General features: G+C 45.8%; 1 protein-coding gene and 1 pseudogene across 5 annotated transcripts in view; both read right to left on the bottom strand.

The window, feature by feature from the left end:
* Nucleotides 1-815: 815 nt before the first annotated feature.
* The window catches only part of Insr (insulin receptor), a 140793-nt gene continuing 117876 nt past the window's right edge, over nt 816-23732 (bottom strand). For 3 of the 5 annotated variants that reach the window (XM_004865316.2, XM_004865317.3, XM_021245188.2), the window contains 9 exons: nt 20286-20445; nt 14935-15037; nt 13595-13662; nt 12121-12365; nt 10839-10949; nt 10590-10749; nt 8888-9017; nt 8420-8554; nt 816-5945 (listed from right to left, as the gene is read on the bottom strand). In XM_004865316.2, the coding sequence (XP_004865373.1) occupies nt 5591-5945; nt 8420-8554; nt 8888-9017; nt 10590-10749; nt 10839-10949; nt 12121-12365; nt 13595-13662; nt 14935-15037; nt 20286-20445 (1467 nt within the window). In that variant the 3' untranslated portion in view covers nt 816-5590. The remainder of the gene's footprint in view (nt 5946-8419; nt 8555-8887; nt 9018-10589; nt 10750-10838; nt 10950-12120; nt 12366-13594; nt 13663-14934; nt 15038-20285; nt 20446-23732) is intronic. The other 2 variants (XM_013065882.3, XM_021245187.2) reach the window with 1 other exon arrangement.
* LOC106007820 (lupus La protein pseudogene) lies at nt 15060-16720 on the bottom strand (annotated as a pseudogene).

The raw sequence follows: 23732 nt of genomic DNA, 5'->3' as shown, positions 1-23732 counted from the left end.
AAATATGATTAACCCTCTTTGGATGTTATACAATGTATATATGTACATAATATTAAAAAGTACCCTATTAATATATACAATTTTTATATTTACATGTATCAGTTAAAAATATATTTAATAAAAATAAGTTTGCTGTTGTAAGCCACTAAGTTCTGGGGATGTTTGTTACACAGCAAAAAACTAGCATGTGAAGTTATGACTCACAAAAAGCCACACGGTGAGTTAAAGGTGGGGAGTCTTCCTTCTTAAACACTGTATCCTGTATCCAGCTCAAGGACTATTGTCCAGTATTACCTTTGTAATCCGTGCTCCACCCACCCACCTTGGGGGCAGGTCTGCACTCCCAAGATGACATTAAAAATGCTTAAAAAGGGTCCAACACATTGGAATAGAGCAAGCTCACTGGTACTCCCAGAGTGAACTGCTTTTTGACTGTATCATGAGGAAGCCCAGGGTCCCCCGGGGAAGCAAATATTTACCAACTGGGTATGGAAAGAATGCTATTTTTATTTGGTTTGTTTCCTTCTGTGTTTTTGTAGTGCTGGGATGGAACAATGCTTTAACACTGAGCTACAATCTCAGCCCTGGTGCAATATTTAGGCCACCAGTTTGGCTGTACAGGTATGTGCATGCAGATCATCAGCTCTGCCAGACAGAACTATTAACTTTCAGAGTCATGCACTGAAGAATGTAGGAGTTCATTATCTCTCAGAACCAGCAACTTCCCAAGGGGTTCCCTTAAGACAGCTCACCCTAAAACCACAACCTCACACAGGCCAGGCTGGACACCCCACAGAAACAAGAGTATTCTCAGATAATTTATTCAGAATTTTAATATAAACAAGTAATTATTCCATATTTTACATGCAGAAAAATTTCAATTCCCCTCCCTCTAAAAAAGGCATAGTCTGTACATGATGCTACTTGGCTCTTGTAGGAAAACATTGAAAAAATAATAATTGAGATTTGGGTGGGTTTTGTGTTTCTGAGTTATTTTCAGCAAAAGCTGTGGCACATTGGATCCTGCGCCGCTAACACGCAGGGCTGAGGCCACCTAGGCACACGAAAGGACAAGGAGCAGCAACTTTGACACAAAGTATAAAGACCAAACAAGCCATTCCTGAATATGTGCGTGACTGCACATGCATCCGGGAGCTGTTCCTTCCTTTTCAAATGGAACCAAGAGCCCTAGATTCATGATCTGGTTTCTATCAAGGATTTTTGAGGCCCACACTTAGATAAAATTTGGCTGGAGGCTAGTCCTGGACTTTGATGGTTAGCAGAAAGTGACAATGACCTCAATAAAAGTCATTACTTCCCTCCCTGTCTTAGGGACCCCTAAAGACACATTTGTCTTAGGTCACAACTTCTGAAAAGTCCATCATATTCTATTATGTGTTCTGAACAACTGTTGGGTCTGTTCTTCCCTTTTCCAGCCTCCACTCTGCTGTAAATTAAATTTTTGAAGATTTTTCAAAATGGTTCTACTCTATGTGCACCCTTTATATAAAAAAATCACCATTCCTCTTTCCCCAACCCCAACAAATCCATAATTTCTGAAGAGCCTAATGTATCAAGAACTCACCAGATGGCATCCAAAAGACATTTAACCCCAAACTCCCACCCACCATGAAGTAGGAGAATGACTTTTGTTGGGACAATGGTACATCCATTCATTGCCAAGGTGGCCAGTACAGGCCAGGCCCTGGTGATGAAACAGCCAGTGTCCAGTGTTACAGTGGGCTGCAATAAATAGCTCCCAACTCAATACGTGCATCTTATTGTGCCTTGGTGTGACAGAGTGGAAGATCTGCCCATTGATTGGTGGCATAATTCCCAGAAATCACAGCATTTTACATGCAGATCCTTGTATCAATTCCCACATTTTCAGTCAATTTTGCTCAGCCTATATCCAAAGAACCAGCAATGCTTCCCCTCTGTACTAACTTCAAATGACAGGACAGGACCTAGGACAGCTCCCCAAACACAATCGTTTCCTGGTATGTGGTTGCTAGCACTGACTGACCCGCGGAGAAAGGGATGTTTGGTATTCTCCTCCTAGAAGAAGAAACTATGACAGCATAGATTCCACTATTTTAAGAAAAAATGTTTTCTAATAGTGCACCTTCTTTAAAAAACAAACGAAGTGTCAACCCAATCTGGTTTTGTTGCTTTTTTGTAATCCATCACTACAAATTCTCAGGACATTTGCACCTTTCTATAGCCAAAGTTCTGTTGTTCCAAAGTCAACATTTCCCAATGATAAAAGGAAATTTGTAACCCTTCAACTGCTTGTTCTTTTCCATGCAGCATCATGAATCAGAATGAAATTGGTGATGTCCCACCCACACAGGGTGGGCCCAGCACTCTATCCCTCTCCAGGGCAGGTCGAGAAGGGTGAGTCTGGAAGGGCAGAATCTAAAACTACAAGAGAGTGAGGTGTAGAGGGTGTGACAGCAACCATGCTGGCCCTGCCTAGAGCTGCAGATGGGTTCTCAAATTTGCACAAAGTCAATCAGCATCCACTTGAGGTCAACCAAACCTTTACGCAGGGGTCCAAGGTTTTGTTGCTAAAAATGTACTCAGTACACGGATGAGTTTCAGACCGGGGTTTCCAAAAATACCTCCTTCCCACTCAGAAGAAAAAAATGAAACATTGCTGTAGTTGTTAGATGTGAGGTGCCCAAGAATGAAATTCATTCTGTCCACAGAGAGCATCACCAGTCTGAAAGGAGTGGGAACAAAGCATCAGAGAGCCTGAGCACCTTTGTACTCACTTCTGGGGGACTTGGGGAGACAGTGAGGTGCTGGCTGTGAGTCAAAGGTTGTCTTCACCTCAATAGACACGGGACGCTGCCCTCTCACAGAGGAAGATAAGACCACGTACCTCATATATCAGAGACACCCTCATGGCCTAAGCCTTGGCTTATGTTTGGGGAGCGTGGTGTCAATAGATAGAAGATTCCATTTTTAAAATGAAGATTAAACTCAGAGAATATTATCAGCCAGGAGTAAAAGGATTTACGTTCATGTGAAGGCTACAACTTCTCCATCCCAACTTCCTCCCTCAAAATCCTTACTGGTCCTTGGCATTCAGAATCAGTTGATACCTATTTTCCCTAATACAGATTGGATCCGAACACAATTCAGATGTCTCAAAGATGTCCGTAACTGAACCACATCCTAACAATACACTGAGGTAGACTGTGCTGAAAAAAAAATCATACCCACATTCACCTATTTATTTTTCCTTGATAAAAATTTACATGCATTCCATTTTTTCGAAAGTGATTTTAGAGTAATTTTATATATTAAAATAAATACTTTCCCCCAGTAATATAAGAAAAACCTTTCTGAATTAGAAAAATGTGAAAATTGCTGCTACTGTAGTATATGGCCACTACAAATTTACTATGAAAAGAACAAAATACCTAGATCTACGTGTGTCTTTAATTTACATACAGACCCATTTCTATTTATAAATTAATTTTGGCAAAAATAATTTCTATACTCCTGCTTCTTGTATCCACTGTGGATGCTCCCCAGCAATATTTTGCACACTGTAATTTCTCAAATCATATAAATAACAGCAATAGGCAATTGGGATTTGTGTGTACCTGTGTTCTTAATCAAGAATTGAGAGGCCTTGGAGGTTGTCATTATGTGTCTATCCCACAACTCTTAAGAAAAAAGGAAGCAATCGAACACTTATGAGAAAATACACTCAGGGAGAACCCATGGGTGATCATTTTGATGAATCCAAGTAGTAGGTTCACCACATTCTTCACTTGAGCAGCCGTGGTTCTTTTCACATGAAGAAGAAACAGTGGAGTCACATCCATGTGGAAGTTCTCATTGATAGGAAGGCCTTTGATGGTTTCTCCTCCAGACTTGAAGTCTCTTAGGGATTGCAACATTATAAGCACCTGAGAAATATATTCCCTCAGGCACCACATCTGGCCCAGCTGTGGTCCCTGGGCACAGAGCAGCTCTGGGAGTTTGGTTCTGAGGACAGTCAGATGCCCCAAGAGTAGAGGGGCACCCACAGGTTTTCCCAGGGCATCTCCTTTAATATTGCTTAGCATTTTCAAAGTCCATCCATTGTTGTGGATCTTTGGGATCAGATTCTGTTGTGTTTGCATAATAACTGAGGAAGATACACACCCAGGAGAAGGAGTGCCTCAGAGGTAAGGTACACGCAGAGAACCACTGGATGCACACAGTGGTTCCCAAAGGCAGGCTCAGCTCTAGGTAATCATCAGCTTATCCAAGCAGGAAACTTCCTGCAGACCTTAGGATCTGAGCCAGACCATCCACAAAACCCAGCCGCCCACATACTCCGCATGGCCTCACGATGTCCAAAAGGGTTAGCAGCTAATGTGGCTTAATTCCCAGAAAAGGATGCCTTTGAGACTGAACAAGGAGGACATTCAGGCCTCGCTCCCTCTCCCCCACAGGCAGACCCACGCACCATCTCCCACCCAACACCCAGGAGATAGTCAATAACTTAGGAGGCTGCCAGAGATTCCCTAAAAATTAGATACGTTACAAATATGTTCTCAATACTCTTTGTCATCTCAGTTCTTTCTTCTTCTATTTCCTTTTCTTCTTTTCTTCTTCCTCTTCTTCTCCTCCTCCTCCTCCTTCTTCTTCTTTTTCTTCCATTTTTTTTGTTCTGGTTTTTTTTTGGTCTTCTGGAGATCCACAATCGCTCCAATCTAAATGCTTCTCACTCAGCTCCTGGAAAACATTTTGTCACCAACAGGAACAAGAGACAACACCTGAGGCAATATTTCTACATGAGAAGAATCTGTTGAGGACACCGTCTCCCAGTAACACAAAGGAAGGGGAGAAAAGGATGTGAGCTTAAACACACTGAACAGCAGAACCTTCATGAGCCAATACCCAAAGCATCAACCCAGCATGAATGTGTTGCACACCCGGACACACACCAGCAGGCTCTAACCTGGACACACATGCATACTGATGCACACATGTGTATGTGCAGACAAGTGGGGACTGCACACCCTTTATCAAAAATATGAAAGCAGCAGCTATTGGTCAATTTGAGGAACTGATTTTGTGAATAAGAAAAATAAAATCCTTCCACCTGGATGAGAAAAATTTCTCAAAGCTCACCCTGTCAAGCTTCGAATTCTCCTGAAACGGGATTTTGCTTCTCCTTTCTTGCCAACTTTTGTTCCACAAACAAGATTTATCTTATAGCTCAGACACCAGCAAAAAAAAAAAAAGAAAAAACATCTTTGTAAAAACAGGTGCTTTTTTCCCTCAATCTCCTACAAAAACAGAAAAAAAAGAGTCCTGGTTTGAAACTGTTTATGCCCCAAAAAGGCAGCAGCCGTGGAAACCCCTTTCCCTCTCGGTTCACAGTTAAATCCTCTGAGGACGATGAGTTGGATCAGCAATCACATCCGTATGCTTTAGGTCAAAAGATGCGCAAAAATGTTTGGGAACAATCTGAGCTCCGTTTGACATCAGGGTAGAGTCGTGAGAATCCTGAGTTTTCTGGAGGCGTCCAAACCAGAGGAAAGTAGAAAAACGCGGGAAGCCCTTCCCCAAGCAGGCACTGTTAGGAAGGGCTGGACCGGGGCAGGGGCAGGATCCGCCCGTTCTTCTTGCCCCCGTTCATGTGGGTGTACGGGATGTGCTCTTCATAGTTCCGCTTGATGCCCAGCGAGGACCCTCCCTCCCGGCCCCCGGCCTCCTCCCTCTGACAGTGTGAGGACCGATCCAAGGGGACATTCTCCATGTCCTCGAACTCCATCTCCAACTCCTCACTCTCAGGGGCCTTGTTCTCCTCGCTGTGGAAGAAGGAGACTTCTGGGAAGCTGGGATGAAGGTCATCCTTCAGCAGGCTGACGATCTCCAAGAAGGTCGGCCGCATCTTGGGGTTGAACTGCCAGCACATGCGCATCAGGTCAGTGCTGAGGGACAGAGGGACATGTGGTGAGTCTGGTAGCCCAGCCAAGCAGCCCCGCCCAGGGATGCTGAGCTCTCACGGCAGCGGGTGGCCCTGTGTGGCCAAATATCAAGGCAGAAACAGCAATTCGAGGGGTGCTGAAGAGTTTTGTTTCTGTTGCCCAAGCTAAGCTCAAACTTCGAATCTGCCGGCCTCTCAGCCTCCCAGACTGCTGGGATTGTAAGTGTGCACCGCCACATCCAGCTGGAAGACAGTGTTGAAAAGAAATCTGAAATCAGGACTGGTGGTGCATGACTATAACCCCAGCACTCTAGGAGGCTGAGGCAGAAGGATAACAAGTTCAAGTCTAGCCTGGGCAACTTAGCAAGACCCTGTCTCAAAATAAAACAAAAGACAGGATGTAGCTCAGTGAAAAAGCCCTGTAGTTCAATTCCCTCTACTAAAACAAACAAACGAGCCAAAAGGGCTCTGTCTGGTTCCAGAAAGTGGCACATTTTGTACATGCTTGGCTCCCATTCCCTGGGAATCTGATAAGGTTTCACTCCTTCCCAGGCCTGCTTCAAAGACTTCGCTGTGCCCACCAGGAATTCTAGGCTTAGACACCATTTGGGGTTGGGATGCCTGTGCCATAGCAGGTCCAACCGTGTGGATTTTACCCAGCTTTATATATATATATATATAGCTATAGCTGGTCATAGATGTGCTTATACCCATTCATTTCTGTAATGTCCACAGATGCCTTCCAGCTACTGCAACCAGGGCTGAGTAGCTTCAACAGAAAGCCACGTGGCCCATGAAGCTGAAAATATTTACACTGCAGCCTTTTGTAGGGAAAGTAGGTGAACCCCTATCCCAGACCTTACTTAATTTCCCTGATTCTGGAACCACACCTGGCCCAAGTTCACATAGTTAGGCACAGTCCTTCATAAGGAAATATTTAGAAATATTTTGCTAAGAGTTACCAAATAACTCTGCTTCATACATTTTTGTCATAGATGTCTTATTCTTTGGGGGAGGAAGCATTAAAAGGATCTCCCTCCATAAAATTTCAGAAGCACAAAAACTTAATACAGAATGGTAAAGGAATTTCTATGTAATAAGTACTCACTGTATAAAGTTTAAAACCACTCCTAAAATACTGTGTATAGAAAATACAACTCTCCTTCAACTATAATCCCAAGTCTTTTCTAACTGACATATTTGGAAGTGGAATAAATACCTAATTTTTCCACCTGATAGTTTAATGTAAGTTTTCTGCTGAGTTATAACATATCCTATAAGCACCATTTGAAATTTCAATTATTATGCCATATTAATATTATCAATGTTCTTCAGAAGTCTCATACTGTTGAATATTTTGTTCATTTTCTTTTCTTTTCCTATTTTACAACTTCAAATAACATTGTTCTGTATAGCTACTGTAACAGAGTGATAACAATGGTTATCTAGCAACACCATTACTTTTTTTGTTTGATTTGTTCTGTTTTTTGAGACAAGGGTTCACTATGCAGTTCAGGCTGGCTCTGAACTATGCACCCCGGGCTGGCCTTGAACTCAAGGAGATCCTCCTGCCTCAGCCTCCTGAGTCCTGGAATTACAGGTGTGCACCACCATGTTTGGCTTCTAGCAACACCATTTCTACCACTGAATATTAAAACTCTTTCTCTTTCTTCTTTTCTTCTTTTTCATTTCTTTTCCTTTTCTTTCTAATTTTAGAAGCCAGTATTTTTTTTACATTTATTAACACCATTAACAAGGGTGGACATTTTTCCTAATGTTTAATGGCATGCACATATGTTGACCATTTCATTCACTAACAAAAACTTAAAACAAAAATAGTTTGGGGAAACAAAGCAAAATTTTAAGCGTATAGAGAAAAAAGCAACCATACAGAGGTCTCTCGTGTTCCCACTCATGTTCCCTTCTCCAGAGGTAACCACTGCTCTAGGTTGCTTATACAACCCTCCAAAGATGTGACATGCAAGAAAAGCATACATGTAATGATGTGGAAACACATGCATGAATGTAGACGTATGATATCCAGAGGCAGCCACAGATATAAAGATATGATATGTAAGACATAGAATATGCAAACTTAAGTGTGCACGCAAAGATATGACATGTAGACATGAATTCAAATACAAATGTGCTTATAACTATTTATTATGAAAACATGTGCATGCATGTTGATGTGCTATGCAAACACAGCACATGTGTAAGATATAATATGCTAACACAAGCACATATGCAGGCAAGTGTGAGTGCAAAATGCAATATACAAACATAAATTGCACGTAAAATGTGATGTGCAAACACAAGAATGTAGAAAAACAGGTTATTCAAACAAACACACAGTAGGCATATGGCTTGCAAGCACAACCATGCATGGAAACATATGATAGGCAAACATGCAAACGTGTAAAGGACAATGTCTTTTTGAGGAACATCTTGCACACCGCATACCCCTTCTACACTTACACTCTCTCTGGACAATTGTCAGGCTGGTCCAGATACCCTCCATCCATGACAAATTTCAACACCTGTTCATTAGACAGCCCTTGGTAAGGCTGTTCTGCCAAGCTGGTGATTTCCCAAAGGACTACACCAAAGGACCTGCCAATGACAGAGTAGTCAAAAAAGAAGCTGGTAAAACACATAGTCAGACACACAAATATACACACATCCTCTCTTCTGGTTTATTAGAACCCAGTTGGCCAATAAATAAGACAATTCATGTTGCAATTGCAATTCCTAAGTTCCTGTAAGATTACAGGAACTTAGGAAGATTACAATCAGAATGTAAGGATCCCCTTGCAAAGGTCCTCAGAAAAACACTCCTTCACTTCCTGGGAGACCTGAAGGAGACAGACAGCCTTTCCTCTGCACTAGCAGATCACCTGACATTCAAGCCCAGCACATCTGTCCACCAACCCGTGCACAACTCACCACATGTCGGAGGAAGTGGTGAAGACCCCATCTTTCAGGGACTCCGGTGCCATCCACCGCACAGGGAGCAGACCTTTGCCCCCTTTCCGGTAGTAATCCGTTTCGTAGATGTCCCTGGTCATTCCAAAGTCTGGAAACAAACAGTTCATACACTCACAACCTTCAGCGTGTGGCCCCAACATCTGCTGTCTGACTGCTCCGCCCCTCACAGAGCCCTCAGAATGGCTCATCTGCCCCTTGGGTGTGTGTTCACCTAGGTAAAGGCCGAATCCAGAGAGGGTCTTCATGGGGAAGTATAAAGAGAACATGGGGCACCATTTAAAGAGAGGGAAAACGAGGCACCAAGTGATAAGGAAGTGACATTCTGGCCCCAAGCTTGGAACCTCATCTCAATTATGCATTCTTCCCATCTGTACCCTCACAGGGCACATCCCTGGGAACTCTGGGCTTACAGTTCTCCACTGAATAGAGCCCTGCTGTCCAGCCAGCTGTCCAGTCAGAACCTAGACCCAGGCTGTTCTTTGATCACACTCTGTCCTCACAACCCACGTCCAAGACAGAAGCCGATCCATCCCATTCTTCCACTACATCTCTCCTAATCCATCCATTCTTTTCATTACCCTGGCACCACCAAGTTCCACCACCCTCTCTACCAGGGGGCCCATCTTTCCCGCTTGATAATGGACAGCCCACTGTCCAAGAGAAGCCCTATGGATAGCATCGCGTCCCTTTCCACTCCCATTGCTAATGTAAAGTATCATTTGGGATCATTAATGGGCTCATACCCCTTCCTGATTCTCATTGTTAATGTACAAGAATGTCTTTTGGGATAACGAGTAGGATTATGTCCCTCCCTGCTTCCCACTGGCTTTGCTAGACAAGAGCAAGATGACTTCCCGTGACTGGCAAGACCCTTATAAGTCTGGTTCTTGCCTCTCAGCTCAACTTCACATCTAATGCTGCTCTGGTCCCCTACATTCATTTTATTTGCGCCCTGTCACCCTCTTTCCAGCCCCTTGGCCTTATGCATCAGCTGTTCCTCTCCCCAAAGGCACTCTGCATCCTGCCAGTCATGGCTGACACATTGCCTTCTTTCAGGGAGAGCCATTTCCTTCCCTCTGCCATGGAACTTTTTATTTTCTTCAATGCTGTGTACCCAGTCTTCCTTATCTCGTTTTGTAAGTGTGAACTACTTCCCTGTTTATCTGAAGCAGTCCAGCCCAGTAGAACTTCCTGTGGTCATGGGCATCACCTATATTTGCATTATCCAATATGGCGGCCAGTTATCTCAGGAGTCTATGGAACACATGAATTGTGGCTAGTGCAGTGCCTGCACTGGATGTTTACTTTAATTTAAATTCATTTAAATGTAAATGGCCACAACCAATAGGACCGTTCTGTTCTGTGCCAGGTGGTACAGATAAAGACTGCATGCCTCGTGAGGGCAGAAAATCATGGTGATTTATCCCCATTTACCTCTCCAGCACCTACTGCTGTGGCTGGCACCTACAAAGTACATGCATGTTCTCTAAAGATGTGAAAAGGTGAATGAGTTCGCCAATAAGTGCAATTGAATTACAGCTGGAAACTTGGACCCCCGCCCCAAATTCTGCCCCCTTGACACTATCGGAAGAGATTCTGCAACCAAAACTGGTCTGGGTCATACATTTCAAAGTAAAAAAAAAAATTTCGCAAGACAAACCTCCGATTTTGACAGTAAAATCATGGGCAACCATGCAGTTTCGAGCTGCCAGGTCTCGGTGCACAAACTTCTTGGCATTCAGGTACGCCATCCCATCGGCAATCTCCGCCGCCATCTGAATCATCTCTTGTAGAGTAGGGGGAGGGCGGCCGGGGTTATTCTAAAGTTGAAACACGAGGTGGTCTTCAGGGACACTGGTACCCGCAGGAGGGGAGCAGATGTCTGGCCAGGGACCTAGAAGCAACTCACCTCAGACTCTGGCCGCAAGGAGCGGAGGTAGCTCTTCAAGTCTCCATGGGCCATCAACTCCATCACCACCAGCGTTGGCTGGCCCTTGGACACCACTCCCAGGAGGCGAACCTGTGGAGTAAGCACAGGGTTCTTGAGTGAGGGTCTGTGGGATGATTTCAACTCACTGCAGTCTGTCTAGTGCCCAAGGCACATGCATAGCCCAGTTCCTGGATGGAGCTCAGTCAGCCCTAGTCTGGCGGGGAGGGGACAGACCTGTTACACACAGTGGCAGTCCAAAAAATCCCACCCCCAAGTGTTTCTGAGCACACAAGGCACCTCCCTACCTCCTTAGTTGTTCCTGCATTAACTGTTCCCTCTGCCTGATTCTGTTCCCTCCCACAACCGTAGAACTCAGTCCTTCACATCCTTGAAGTCTTTGCTCAAATATACTCCAACCGTTCCCTCTTTTCACTATTTGTCTGTTTGTTTTTGTGAGGCAAGGTCTCACTCTATAGTCCAGTAGCCCTTGAACTCATGATCCTTCTGGCTCGGCCTCCTGAATGCTAAGATTACAGCTGTGTGCCACCGCACCTGGCTCTTTTTTTATTTTTGCATAACATCTCCTAGCACATCATGAGCACTTTGGGTTTGGAATCTGTCCCCACCACCTGCTGTCCTGGGGGCTTCATAAGGACGCACCTTCTGGTGCATCATGAACAAGAAAGGGGCCTAAGAGCTCTCATAAATGTGCGTGGTAAGAATGAAAGGATATAAGGCCCAAAGAGAAACCAAGGGGCTCAGAAAGGAAAGATAGGTTTGTGTTAGCTTCAAGGAGAAGCAAGAATGAAGGCAGGTAGGAATGGGTGGATGTCCATGTAGTTAGCAGTTACAAAGGAGCCAGGAAGAGGGACTAGATGGAAGATTACAGAAAGCAAAGGAGAATTCTGGACAGCAATGAAAAATTTTGGAAAGTGATGAGAAATTCTGGACACCCATAGAACAGTCTAGAAACCAAGAGAAGATTCCAGAAAGTGACAGAAAATTCTGGAAAGTGATGAGAGAGAGAGAGCGAGAGGGAGAGGGAGAGGGAGAGAGAGAGTTTTGTTCCAAGTGAGGAGGGAGAAGGTGGGATGGAGAAGGGAGAGATTTCTCCCAAAATCTTTAGGATGGGAGGCTTGGCCAGGTAGGGAGTGGACAAGGGTTTGAACCCACTGTCCTTGGTGGCTCTGTGTGGTAGGAAGAGGTTCAGTGAGGGAAAGGACATGAAAGAAAGCCTTCGCCCCATCCAAGCCACACTCACCACGTGATGACATGTGAAGCCTTTCATGACGGAGGCCTCGTTGAGGAATTCGATCCTCTCTCGGAGACTGGCTGCTTCATTGACCGTCTTCACCGCCACTCGAGTCTCTGCCTCACCCTTGACGATGTCCTTGGCATTTCCCTCGTATACCATGCCAAAGGAGCCCTGCCCCAGCTCTCTCAGGAGGGTGATCTTCTCTCGAGGGACCTCCCACTCGTCCGGCACATACACAGAACAGGGAAATACTACTTCTCACTTATCTACATGGCACTCTTGACCAATCCCTTGGGGGTTCCCAGCCACTCCCTCTCACAGCCCTTGTCTGAGTCCCCCACAATGTTCACTCATTCTGTGATCCAGGACCTATGCTGGGCATGGGGCATATTCTGGAGAACAGGGCATTGGAAAAGGTGGCAGAGTCTACGGAAGGAGCCAACCCCAGTCTAAGATCCTAGCCTGTATGTGTTCAGCCAGGCCTGCATCCCTACCCCTTGCTGATTTCAGACTCCTGCTACTGAATGGCACCACTTCCGCTGGAGCTATAAAGTGCAAAGAGGATGGAGGTTGGGTTGTAAAACCAAGATGGCCCTAGTACTTGGTGATTCTTCCCAGAAAGGTGTGGACTCTATGCCCCCATCTCTTAATCCTGGACATGGCCTTGTGGTACTTGCTTTGGTTAACGGGCATCAACACATCCAACCCAAGCAGAGATGAGGAGGGCCCCTCAGTCCTGGAGCGTGCCCTTTCTTGCTGCAAGGAACCTCCAGAGCACACCACAGAATGACACCCAGGCTAGCCACATGGAGGGAGGGAGGGAGGCTCTGTGACCCCCACTTGGGGCCACCCATCCTGCTGGTCCCCAGACAGGGGAGTGAGGCCATCCCAGGGCAGCATGCCACTGGCCAGTCACATTCATGCCTCAGAAGTCAAATTCTGCAAGAAGCACTTGAAAAACTTGTGACACAATGGATTCCTTCATCTCTTCAGAAACAACTGTGCCTTGTCTACCCAGGTCGCTCACTGCCCTTGGGTACAGTCAAGGACAAGGGGGTGCACTTGCCATCAGTATCGGTCTCACCTGAGCCTGAACATCAACACTACCCTCGTGCACCTGCCACCAACCACAGAACGTGTCTCCCCAGCTCAGCCAGCCATCACTTGCTGCTTCTTGCCCTGAGGCTCCCGTTTCACCTTCCAATTCCCGCCTCCCAGTGTGGACAGCAAGTTTGGACCGGGCTCTCTGGCCCTGACCTCAGCTGCACTCTCCAGCACGGCACTCCCAAGGCTGTGGCACAAAGGTCTCAGCCCTAGGACCCCAGATCAGCTATGTCAGCCCCCTCAGACGGGTTCATCTTACGGGCTTCCTGCAGTAGGAGCAGGTGGGCGAGCTCAAATGACAAGGGGGCTTTCTCTCCCTCTCGGGCTGTCAGCCGCCCTCAGCCCTCACTCAATGGCGGCAGGGGCTGGTACTCACCGTCACTGGCGCTGAGGTACTCAGGGTTCGAGGAGGCGTACAGCGGTCCCATTGGCCCATCCGGCTGTCTGGGGGAGAAGAGGGGGACAGCTTGAGATTCTCACGGCACTCTGTGCATCTTGGAATTGGCCACAGAGTAAATGTTCGCACCGTGGTAAAGGCCCGCAGCACAAATCCAGATTGGTGTATTTCTTCTGTTGTCTGTCCAGACAGACGCCACGGCAGAGAGGGAGCCTTCCATGTACTCCTAAACAGATGCCATCAGCATGGGAACGCCCGCCCCTCCCTGGCTGGCTTGTCTGGGTATCACCTAAATGCTCCGCACTCAGTACCATGCTACAGCCAGCTCTTCCCAGCTGGTGGGGAACAACTGTTAAATATGACCATCATGAAAAATGAAATGACACAGCACCGAGGGAGGCTGAGGTGGGAGGGTCACAAGTTTGAGTCCTGCCTGGGGAACTTAGCAAGACCCTGTCTCAAAAACAATAAAAAGGGCTGGGGGTATAGTTCAGTGGAAGAGAAGCCCTGGGCTTGACCCCCAGTACCACCAAAAAAAAAAAAAATAGAGGATCACAATTCAATAAACTATACTAAGAGCAAAGGTAATAACAATAAATTATTAAGCAGTAAGAATTCAGCTCATTGCTTTCTAATTATTTTACAACATTTGACTATGATCGATGCTCTTGAAGTTATCAACATCATCTCTCATGTTGACATAATTGTCTCCATACAACGGAAATAGATATTCCTCATTTAATGACCTACCTGATTAACGTCTATTCAGACTTACTGACCAAGGGATGCTGTACAGACTTACAACCCGCCACCTGGACTTATGACCCATCTATTTTTTGTACAGTTCTATACATCCTGTTTATAGAGCTTCAGTGTCTTTTTCATGCAGTCCACCTTGTTTATACAGTACTGTAATTTTTGCTGATTGTACTGTACAGTATTGTAGTTTTGTGTTCTGTTGTACATTATAGTACTGCATGTAAGAGTTACGCAAATAAGTCATCAAGTTGGAGTTTCCTTTGACCATTTCCTTCTTCTGAATATTGTTTTGTACATATGATACACAATTCCTCATCTAGCCACCAATGCATTTAATGGCCTAGTCACAGGAACATAACTCAGTCATTAAATGAGGAGTGTCTGTACTATATGGATGCTCCTCGATTTATGATGGGGCCTCATCCTGATAACCCCACCGGATGTCGGAAATCTTCTGTTGCAGATCCAGTAACATTTACAATAAACTCAGCTCTACTATACCTGTATCTAGGCAAATGTTTCCGCATTGCTACCCATGCTCCAGTCCAGCACACGCTTACCTCTTCCTCAGGAATAGATAAATACTCCCAATCACAATACTGAAGAGAAAGACGAAAATGAGGGGACCAATGATCATCTTTGCAATGTTTGATGAGACATCTGCTGAAATAGAACAAGAAAATACATGTTTCACATCCAAATGTGTTTGCCGCAAATTTCACACTTCATTTCTTTGTTTTCAGTACTGAGGCAGGAACCCTGGGCCTTCACCTTGAGCTATATTCCCAGGCCTCTTTATTTATTTTTTTTTTTACTTTTTATATAGTATATATTTTGTTACTTTATGCTAATATATTCTCATATTACAAAGGCAATTTAGTGGAGGAATCTTCCTTTTGATATTTGAGTCATGTGAACACAAACAGAACTACACATTTTTAAAAAGATGTGTGTGACTAACAACAACAAGAAGACAAGTTAAAACAACAACAAAATGATTGTCCTTTTTCACAGGTGGACATTGAAGTGGACTTAATTCGGTTTTCTTTTTAAAAGCCTCCAAAGACAAAAAGCAGCTTAAAATCTAAGATGAATTTTTTAAAAATTGGTTACGAAACTACTGGTCTCTGGCACCGTTTTCTGTTTCCTGTTGTTTTGATGCAGGTTCTTCTTTGTCTGTTTCTTCTCTTGCTCTTTTCAGTGGTCCAGCTGCACCATTTTTAATCATGTTCTTCATCACTATGAAATTTTGTTTTCTTGCCCTGAAACTGTACTTTTCCTTTAGCAGATCCAGGCTGGGCAGCTTTATTTCCTTTTCCTTTCCCTTTAAATCTGCGACCTTTTGATTTCCATTTGTTTAGGGATTCTTGTTGATCTTCTATGATTTTTTTCAAAGCTTCTTTCTCCACCTCTCCTTCCAGTACTTCCTACGTCACTTCTTTGTTTCTTAGTTGTAGGCTACCATTGTTTGTATCTTTGGCTTTATCCAGTGCTTCCTTGGCTTTTTCTTTAACTAGAATTACTCCCTCGTTTGCTCCTCTGCCAAAGTCTATCCATTTTATTTCACCGTGATTTGAGAAAAGGATGCGCAAATCTTCTCTACAGGTCTGATCAGCTAAGTCACCTGAGAACTTCAGCAAGCATCCAATCTTTTCTTCTAGAGATTTCATTTCAGCATCTTCTGCTAACTTCTGTTTTTCTTCTTGCTCTTGTTTAGCTCTTAATTTAGCTTCCACTTTATTTTGCTTTCTTTCTTCATTTTTCTTTGCAAAATAATCTTCCTTAAAAAGTATTAGCAAGTCTATGTCTTTATACTTCTGGCCCGGAGTTTCTACAAACTTCTTCGCAGATTCAATGCTGTCAAACACAGCAAATATTGATCCCTTAAATGCTTTGTGTAATGTTCTTCTCATCTGGTTATTTAGTATTTGACCTTTATCTTCTAGCCATTCTTTGACATCATCGAGGGTTGCACCATTGGGAAGCCTTTAATATGAACAGATCTGGTTTTTACATCATTTTTATACTCATCAGTCACTTCAGGGAGGGGTTTGTTGGAGATCTTCTGATTTTAGTTTTATCTTCGCGGATTTCCATGAGTTCTGCTTTAGATTTGCTCAATGCTTCAACTATTACATTAAAGTCTGTTGTTAGGCGAGTAAGCCTGTTGAATTTTATCATTATTTCCAAGGGTACCCAGCCTTCATCCAATTTGATCTGTTCCTTTAAAAATTTGTCCTGTGGCAAATTGAAGTCTCCAAAATAATGCTCAATTTGATGACAAATTTTGGCCTCAAGAGCAGCTAGTTTTTCATTCTCACCATTTTCAGCCAATGTGGCTAATCTTTAAGGCCGTGGTCCCACATGCACGCCACAGGTTCACTAACAACAATGAGGACTTCTCCACTTCTCAGCAGCACTGGCCTAACTCAGGCCTCTTTATTTTTTACTCTGAGATTAGGTCTCAATAGATCACTAGGTTGCTCAGTTTGGGCTCATACTTGTGATCCTCCTGCCTCAGCCTCCCAGAATGTTGGGATGACAGGCGTGTGACACCAGTTTAGGTCATGAATGTCCCTTGCAGCCCAAGAGTTAAAGGCTTGGTCCCAGGGTCATGCTACTGGGAGGTGCTGGAGTCTGAGAGAGGCAGAGCCTAGCAGAAGGTCACGGGGTCTTCACGGTTGTGCCCTTAAAGGGGCTTGTGGGACCCTGGTCTATCTGTCTGCCTCTCTCTCTTTCTCTCTCTCTCCCTCCCTCCCTCCCCTTCCCTCTTCCTGACCATGAGGTGAGCAGTTGCTCTGCCACGTACTCCTCACCACTGCTCTCAGCACCCCCAATAGAAGCCTGATCTGTCTTCTGCTGGATCCTCTAAAGTTGAGTGAAAAGAAACCTTTCCTCTTTATAAGCAAATTGTCTCAGGTATACGATATAGCCATGGAAAGCTGACTAACACACCTGGCTACCAAGAAAATAAATACTAGGCTAAATAAAGGAAAATGCATTTGTCTCCCAAAGGACCCCTTTAGAACTGGTTGGAGAAACGTCATCTGGAGTCTTAGGGTTTTGTTTTTAAATTCACAAACAAGGTCAAGTTGTGAGTAATTATGAACAAGCTCATACACTCAGACTCTTTAAAGGCAAGGAAGAAAACACGTTCTCAAATGCTGAGGAACAAATCTCATTTTTCAGGTTCTTAATAATAGCAGTGTGCAGCCAGGCATGGTCCCTGCCACTTACCACCCTAGCACTCTGGGAGGCTGAGACAGGAGGATCAAAACTTCAAGCCCAGCCTTATCAAGACCCAGTCTCAAAATAAATAAATAATTTAGAAGGACTGGGATGTAGCTTAGTGCAAAGACCCTGGGTTCAATCCCCAGTACCATAATAATGCAGCAACAATGTACTGAACACTTACTAAATGCCAGCTACAGTTCGAAGAGCTCCACGCAGACCATGGTACTCAATGGTCCCATCCACCAAGGAGGGAGGGGTAATGACAACCTCCATTTAACCGACAGGTTGGAGGCTTGTTGGAAGAAGAAGGTCCTAGCCCAAGTCCCAGAGCTGCTCCAGAGAGAGAGGGGACTCGAACATGGGCGGTCTGGAGCAGTTCTTGATAATGCTTCTTAAGGCCTGCAGGGGGCAGCTCTGTCCTGAGAATTCCCTCCTCCTGTTCCTCCCTGAATGCATAGGAGCTGCCTCCTCCTGTCCCTGGAGGCCCACAGCCCATAGAATGCTACCGTAAATATCTGGTCACTGAATGAGAACCCTGAGTGCAGAGGTCTGGCCACTCTCCTGTGTCTGCTCCTCCTCCTCCCCCGAGCAGCATGACAGCATCTCCACCAGGCGCTTGCCTCCTTTCCACATGGTAAAGCATCTGACCCTGGTTCCTCCAAGGGAGATGCCAACCCCTTGGAGTTTCTCAAGGAAGAGGGGTGTCTGTTACTCTCGTGACCTTGGGTCAGCCCTAAATAGGGATGGCCTGGCTTGGGGTGGGGGCTGGGGGGTGGGGACGTGAAGCCACCTGACCTCCAGAGACAGGGGTGGAGCAGGAGTGGTGGCTGGAGCACGGTCCCAAGGACGGTGACTGGATCAATCACACCCACACGAGGGAACCTCAGTAAAGGCTCCATACACCAAAGCTCAGAGTGGATCTGGCTGGGGAGGACACTGACATGGGGTGCACCCCAATTCAATGTGGTGTGGACCTGGCAGCACTGCACTGGGGACCCCCAGGGCCCATCCTATCGGTAGGGTCCTCATCTCTGGGGGGTTTTTTTAGTACTAGGCAATACACAAAGCTACATCTCCAGACCCTTTTTTGAAATGTGTTTTATTTCAAGACCAAGTCGCCCAGGCTGGGCTTGAACTTACGATTCTCCTGCCTCAGCCTCCCTGAGATTATGGACCTGCACCACCACACCCAGCTGGTGGCTCCTGACCTAATGGCTATTATAAAACTGCCTTCATAATCACAGCACTTTCTTGAGTCTGTGAGTCAGTCATTCTAACCAACTAGCTACTCCCAGGGGTCATGAGAACCCCCGAATTTGTAAGCAGTTGATCAGAAGTGCAGGTGGGCTGGAGACTCCAAACCTAATGGCTGCTGTCTGAAGGAGCCCGGTGTTGTTTGAGACCACCGTGCCCTCAAGCTTGTGGTCTCTGCACTAAGCCCAGGCAGGCAGCAATAGGTTTGTGCAGTACACTCCGCTGCCATCAGGACAGTGCTGGCCACATCCAGAACCAGGCCAGCAAGGATCTCTCCCCACTTCCACCTTCTCATCATGCCCAGGGTTGGAAAATGCAGCCAGGAAGCAGAAGTCTCCCCTCACCACTACTTTAGATCCCTCCTCCTCCCAGTCTCCAATGTTCCCCCCAGCTCACTGCTGACAGGGCTTCCTACCGTGTGACGGGCTGAACAGATCTCCCGCTTCGACAGCCACACATGCATCCTTGAAGGTCTCAGCCAGGAGGCCGCCACCTCCAGGGGTGGTCTGTGGTCCCCACCTCTCCCTGCCTTCATGCTCTGGATGCTTGCCGTACCCAAGGGAGAGCAGGTGTGCTCCGCCCCCTTCCCTAGAGGACATGGCCCATCTACTAACACAGGGGGACCCAGGCGTGGTGGTACTAGCTTGTAACCCCAGCACTCTGGGAGGCTGAGGGAGGACGACTCCAAATCTGAGCCCAGCCTGGGCAACTTAGTGACTTAGTGATGCCTTATTTCAAAATTAAAATAAAGGGCTGGGGATGCAGCTCAGTGCAAAGTACCTCTGAGTGAATGAAGAATGAAACAAAGATGGAGACAGCAGAACAAGAGCTAACACATCCCTCAGAGGTGCCTGTGACAGCCCTTGACATCATGTCACCGAAACCCTTCTCCAACCCTGAAACAGGTCCTGTCATTTCCCCCAACTACAGTTATGCCCTGGTGTCTCCAGGACCCCTGGACACCCCGATCCAAAGATGTCCCAGCCCCTCATATATAAAGGTGTAGTATTTACACAGAACCGACCTGCATCCTCTTATACAATTTAAATCATGCCCAGGTAACTGAGAATACCAAGTGCGATGGAAATGCTATGGAAAGAGTTGCCACATGGGATTATTTAGGGAATAATGACAAGAAGTCTCCACACAACCGAACAGATGTGATGTTTCTTTCCTGATAAAAGTGATCCATGGTTTGTTCCCCCTGAGAGCGCAAAAGCTGAGAAGGCAGCGGGTCAGGTGTACACAGGAGACAGCGCAGCGTCAGGGAGGGGTCAAACACCCCGTCCTGGGCACACGGGGACTCAAGAGCCAAGGCCAGGGCCAGCACCCTCAGGTTTCCCACAGTCAGCTCTTAAATGTCCCACACCAGGTCCACAGCAAGGGGCCCACAGCGGCCCCTGGAGGCCGCCGGGAGACTTACAATAATTTGTCACGTAGAAATAGGTGGCTTCCGTCCAGGAGCCGTTCCCCGCCAGGGAGGTGGCCCGGATCCGCACGCTGTAGTTGCCTGGCTGCAGCCCCCGCAGTCTGCACCCCTTCTCCAGGGCGTAGTGCTTCCGGGAGACACACAGGTGCAGCTCCTAGGAGAGGGGAGAGACGGGGCTGAGCTCCGCGCACCCGGAGGCGGCTGCGACCCTCGGAGCCCGCGCGGAGCTGTCTAGAGGGAGTTGGAAGCCAGTCTCGGCTTTGGGAGGCAAGGGCCTGGCAAGCCACGGAGTTACAGACAGGGAAACGGAGGCACGCGGATGGCAACAAAGCCGGAAACCGCGTGGCCCTCATCTCATAGGCCAGGAAACCGGGACTGAGGATGGGAGCTGTCCAGGGCCCACAGACAATATTCTCACTTCATGCGTCAGATTCAACCTCGCTATTGTGGAATGAAAACAACCACTGGTATGGAGATTCCTCAAAAAACTAAAAATAGAAATTCCACTTGATCCAGCTTCCCCTTGCCTTGATATCTTCCAGAAAGAGTTAAAGACATCCTGTTACAGAGATCCATGCATACCCGTGTCTGTAGCAGCACAGTAGCTAAATTTAGGGAGTGGCCTGTGTTCATCGAGAAATGGATAAAGAAAATGCGACATATATATATATATATATATATATATATATATATATATATATATATATATAGTGGAGTATTACTTAGCCATAAAGAAGGACAAATTTCAGTCATTTGTAGAAAAATAGATGCACCTTGAGATCATAGTGTGATGTGAAATAAATCAGACACACAAGCTTAAATATTGCATGGTTTCTCTTCAGTGGGAGCCCAACATATAAATAATTTAAAGAGAAAAATAAAAAGAGATGATAAGAAACAGGGAGGTAGACTTTGTGGAAGTGGGAAAGGGACCTAGGATGGAGAGAGGGGAGGAAAAGGAAAAGGAAAAATGTATCAGATGCAATGAGTGTATGTACCAATTCCCCAAGATGATTGTAATTATTATGTACTGCAAGGACATACCAATAAAAATATTTTTTTAAGGGGCCAGGGATTTAGCTCAGTGGTTCCACCAGCTGCCTTGAGAGTGCATGGTTCTGAGTTCGATCCCCATACCAAAAAGAATTTTTTTTTAAAAGATGGGCCGGGGGTTTAGCTCAATGGTTCCACTGCCTGCCTCACAAACACAAGATCCTGAGTTCAATCCCCGGTACCAAATAAATAAATAAATAATAAATAAATAAAATAGCCAAAGTCAAATCTGTAACCTCCAAAAACCAACAAACATGACCAGGTGCCAAAAATACTTTGTGAACACTAAAATCTGAATTTTGTGTAATGTCATGAAATACTCATTTTATATTTTTAAACTTTATTTTTAACTGATGAAAAACAGTAGCCAGTGTGTACGGACAGCATGGGATATCACGATACAGGCCCACACTGTGGAATGATCAAAGCAGGTGAATGGATACACGAATCACCTCCCGTACTTGTTATTTCTTTGTAGTGAGAACATTTAAAATGCATTCTTTTCTAGCTTAATTTTCAAATATTTTTGTTTGACATGTAACAACTGTGCATGTTTATGAGGTACAAGGTTATAGGTGCAGTACGTGTATACAATGGGTAGTAATCGGGGGGAAGGAACTGGCCTTTATCACCGTCAACATTTATCATTTCTTACTGGTAGGAACCTTCTAATCCCGCTCTTCTAGTTTCTCTATTAAAACATACAATAAATTGTTGTAAACTGTGCTATAGAACACTAGAACTTATTCCTCCTATCAAATTGTATTTTGGTGCTTAACATCAAAGTTCCCTCGGTCTGCCGTACTCCTTACCTAAAAGCTGCTGCAGGGGTCTTAAATTCTATGTAGCCCAGGCTGGCCTGGAACTCACAGTGATCCTCCTGCCTCAGCCTCCTACAATCTGGGATTACAAGCATGTGCCACCATCCCCAGCTCCTAAAAGCCCTTCTTTTAGCAATTTTCAAATGTGTATCATTATTAACTGTAGCCACCATTCAGTCCAAGAGATACTTGGAACTTTTTCTCCCTATCTGACTATAACTTGGTATGTGTTGATTAACATACTTAATGCTTATTTTTCACTTTAAATGTAAAAGTGATTGGTATCTATCTTATTACCTGGGAGAAAAAAGGCAGTCCAGCGTGGTGTGGTGGAGCACCCCTGTGACCTCAGCACTCCGGGAGGCTGAGACAGGAGGATCTCGAATTTGAGCCCAGCCTGGGTAACCTAGTGACTTGGTGAGATCCTGTCTCAAAGAATAAAATCAAGGGGAGCTGGAGACATAGCTCAGTGTTCGATCCTCAGTATCCTGAAAGAATGAGGGAAAGAAAGAGAAAAGAGGAGAGGAGAGGAGAGGGGAGGGGAGGAGAGGGGAGGAAAAGCAAGAGAGAGAAAGGGAAGGGAAGGGAAGGGAAGAAGAGGGGCCAGGACATGGCCCACAGGAGGGAGTCGCCCCACGGGGTGACCCCTGGCTCAGACAATTAAGTGACTAAGATCTCACGGCTGGGCCGTGGGAGGTCAGCTCTCGAACCCAGAACTGTCTGGCTTCATAACGTCTCCTTGCGACCAGCCCATGTGGGATTCTCGGCCAGGCCTCCTGCAAAGCCAGGGACGGGCAGGAATCAACAGGCCTCACAGCCCACGTCACTCCCAGCCTTTCCGACACCTCCAGTCTCTCTGCCTCCTCAGAACCGTACAGATCCACGGCTTCCTAGCCAAGGACAAATTGACAGCGCTTTCTTTCCCGCGGTGCTGCCTTTTGAGGTGTTCATCATCATCAAAAGAACGGGAATCCATCTAGACGGCTGTCAGAGTGGGAGATACAGAAAGCGGGGCGCATACCCCACGAGACGCGCATCATCACCAAGGTGAACTCGGAGCTTGCTCGGCGAGGCAGGAGGCTCACTGGGCGAAGAATTAGACCACAACTTAGAAAACTTGCCGAAACAGTTTCAAAGCTAACAGTGCATGCAGAGAACTGGGCTGGAAAAGCTTAGGGGGAGGAGGAGGGTGGGGAAGAGAAAGAAATGTGAAAACTCCCGAGCTTATCATGTGATGATAATCACAAGAAAACAAATCAGCCTAGCAGTGGCAGGGGGTGGGGGCAGGGAACTCGGGGCCCAAAGTTTCTTCCAAGAAGAATGAGTCACCGAGTAGGAAGGGATAAATAAGCAAATATAGAAATCGAAGATAGCTGCTCTAACACAGAAGGGAAGACACTCTCTCACCCGAGTCCTGTACCCTGGCTGGGCATCTTGAGGGGTGGAAAGCAAGCGAACGTGATGCAAAGCTCCAGAAACTGACAAAGTGCTCTCGCTAGACACACACACACACACACAAAGCAAAAACAAGAAGCAAAACAAGAACTGAAACTTGATCAAAGGTGAA

This window comes from Heterocephalus glaber, unplaced genomic scaffold (genome assembly GCF_053883595.1).
Source record: "Heterocephalus glaber isolate CG9 unplaced genomic scaffold, H.glaber_assembly_v1.0 deba00001761, whole genome shotgun sequence".
Classification (NCBI taxonomy): Eukaryota; Metazoa; Chordata; class Mammalia; order Rodentia; family Bathyergidae; genus Heterocephalus; species Heterocephalus glaber.
The sequence above is the reverse complement of the archived record's forward strand: the minus strand, read 5'-3'. Positions and strand labels throughout refer to the sequence as shown.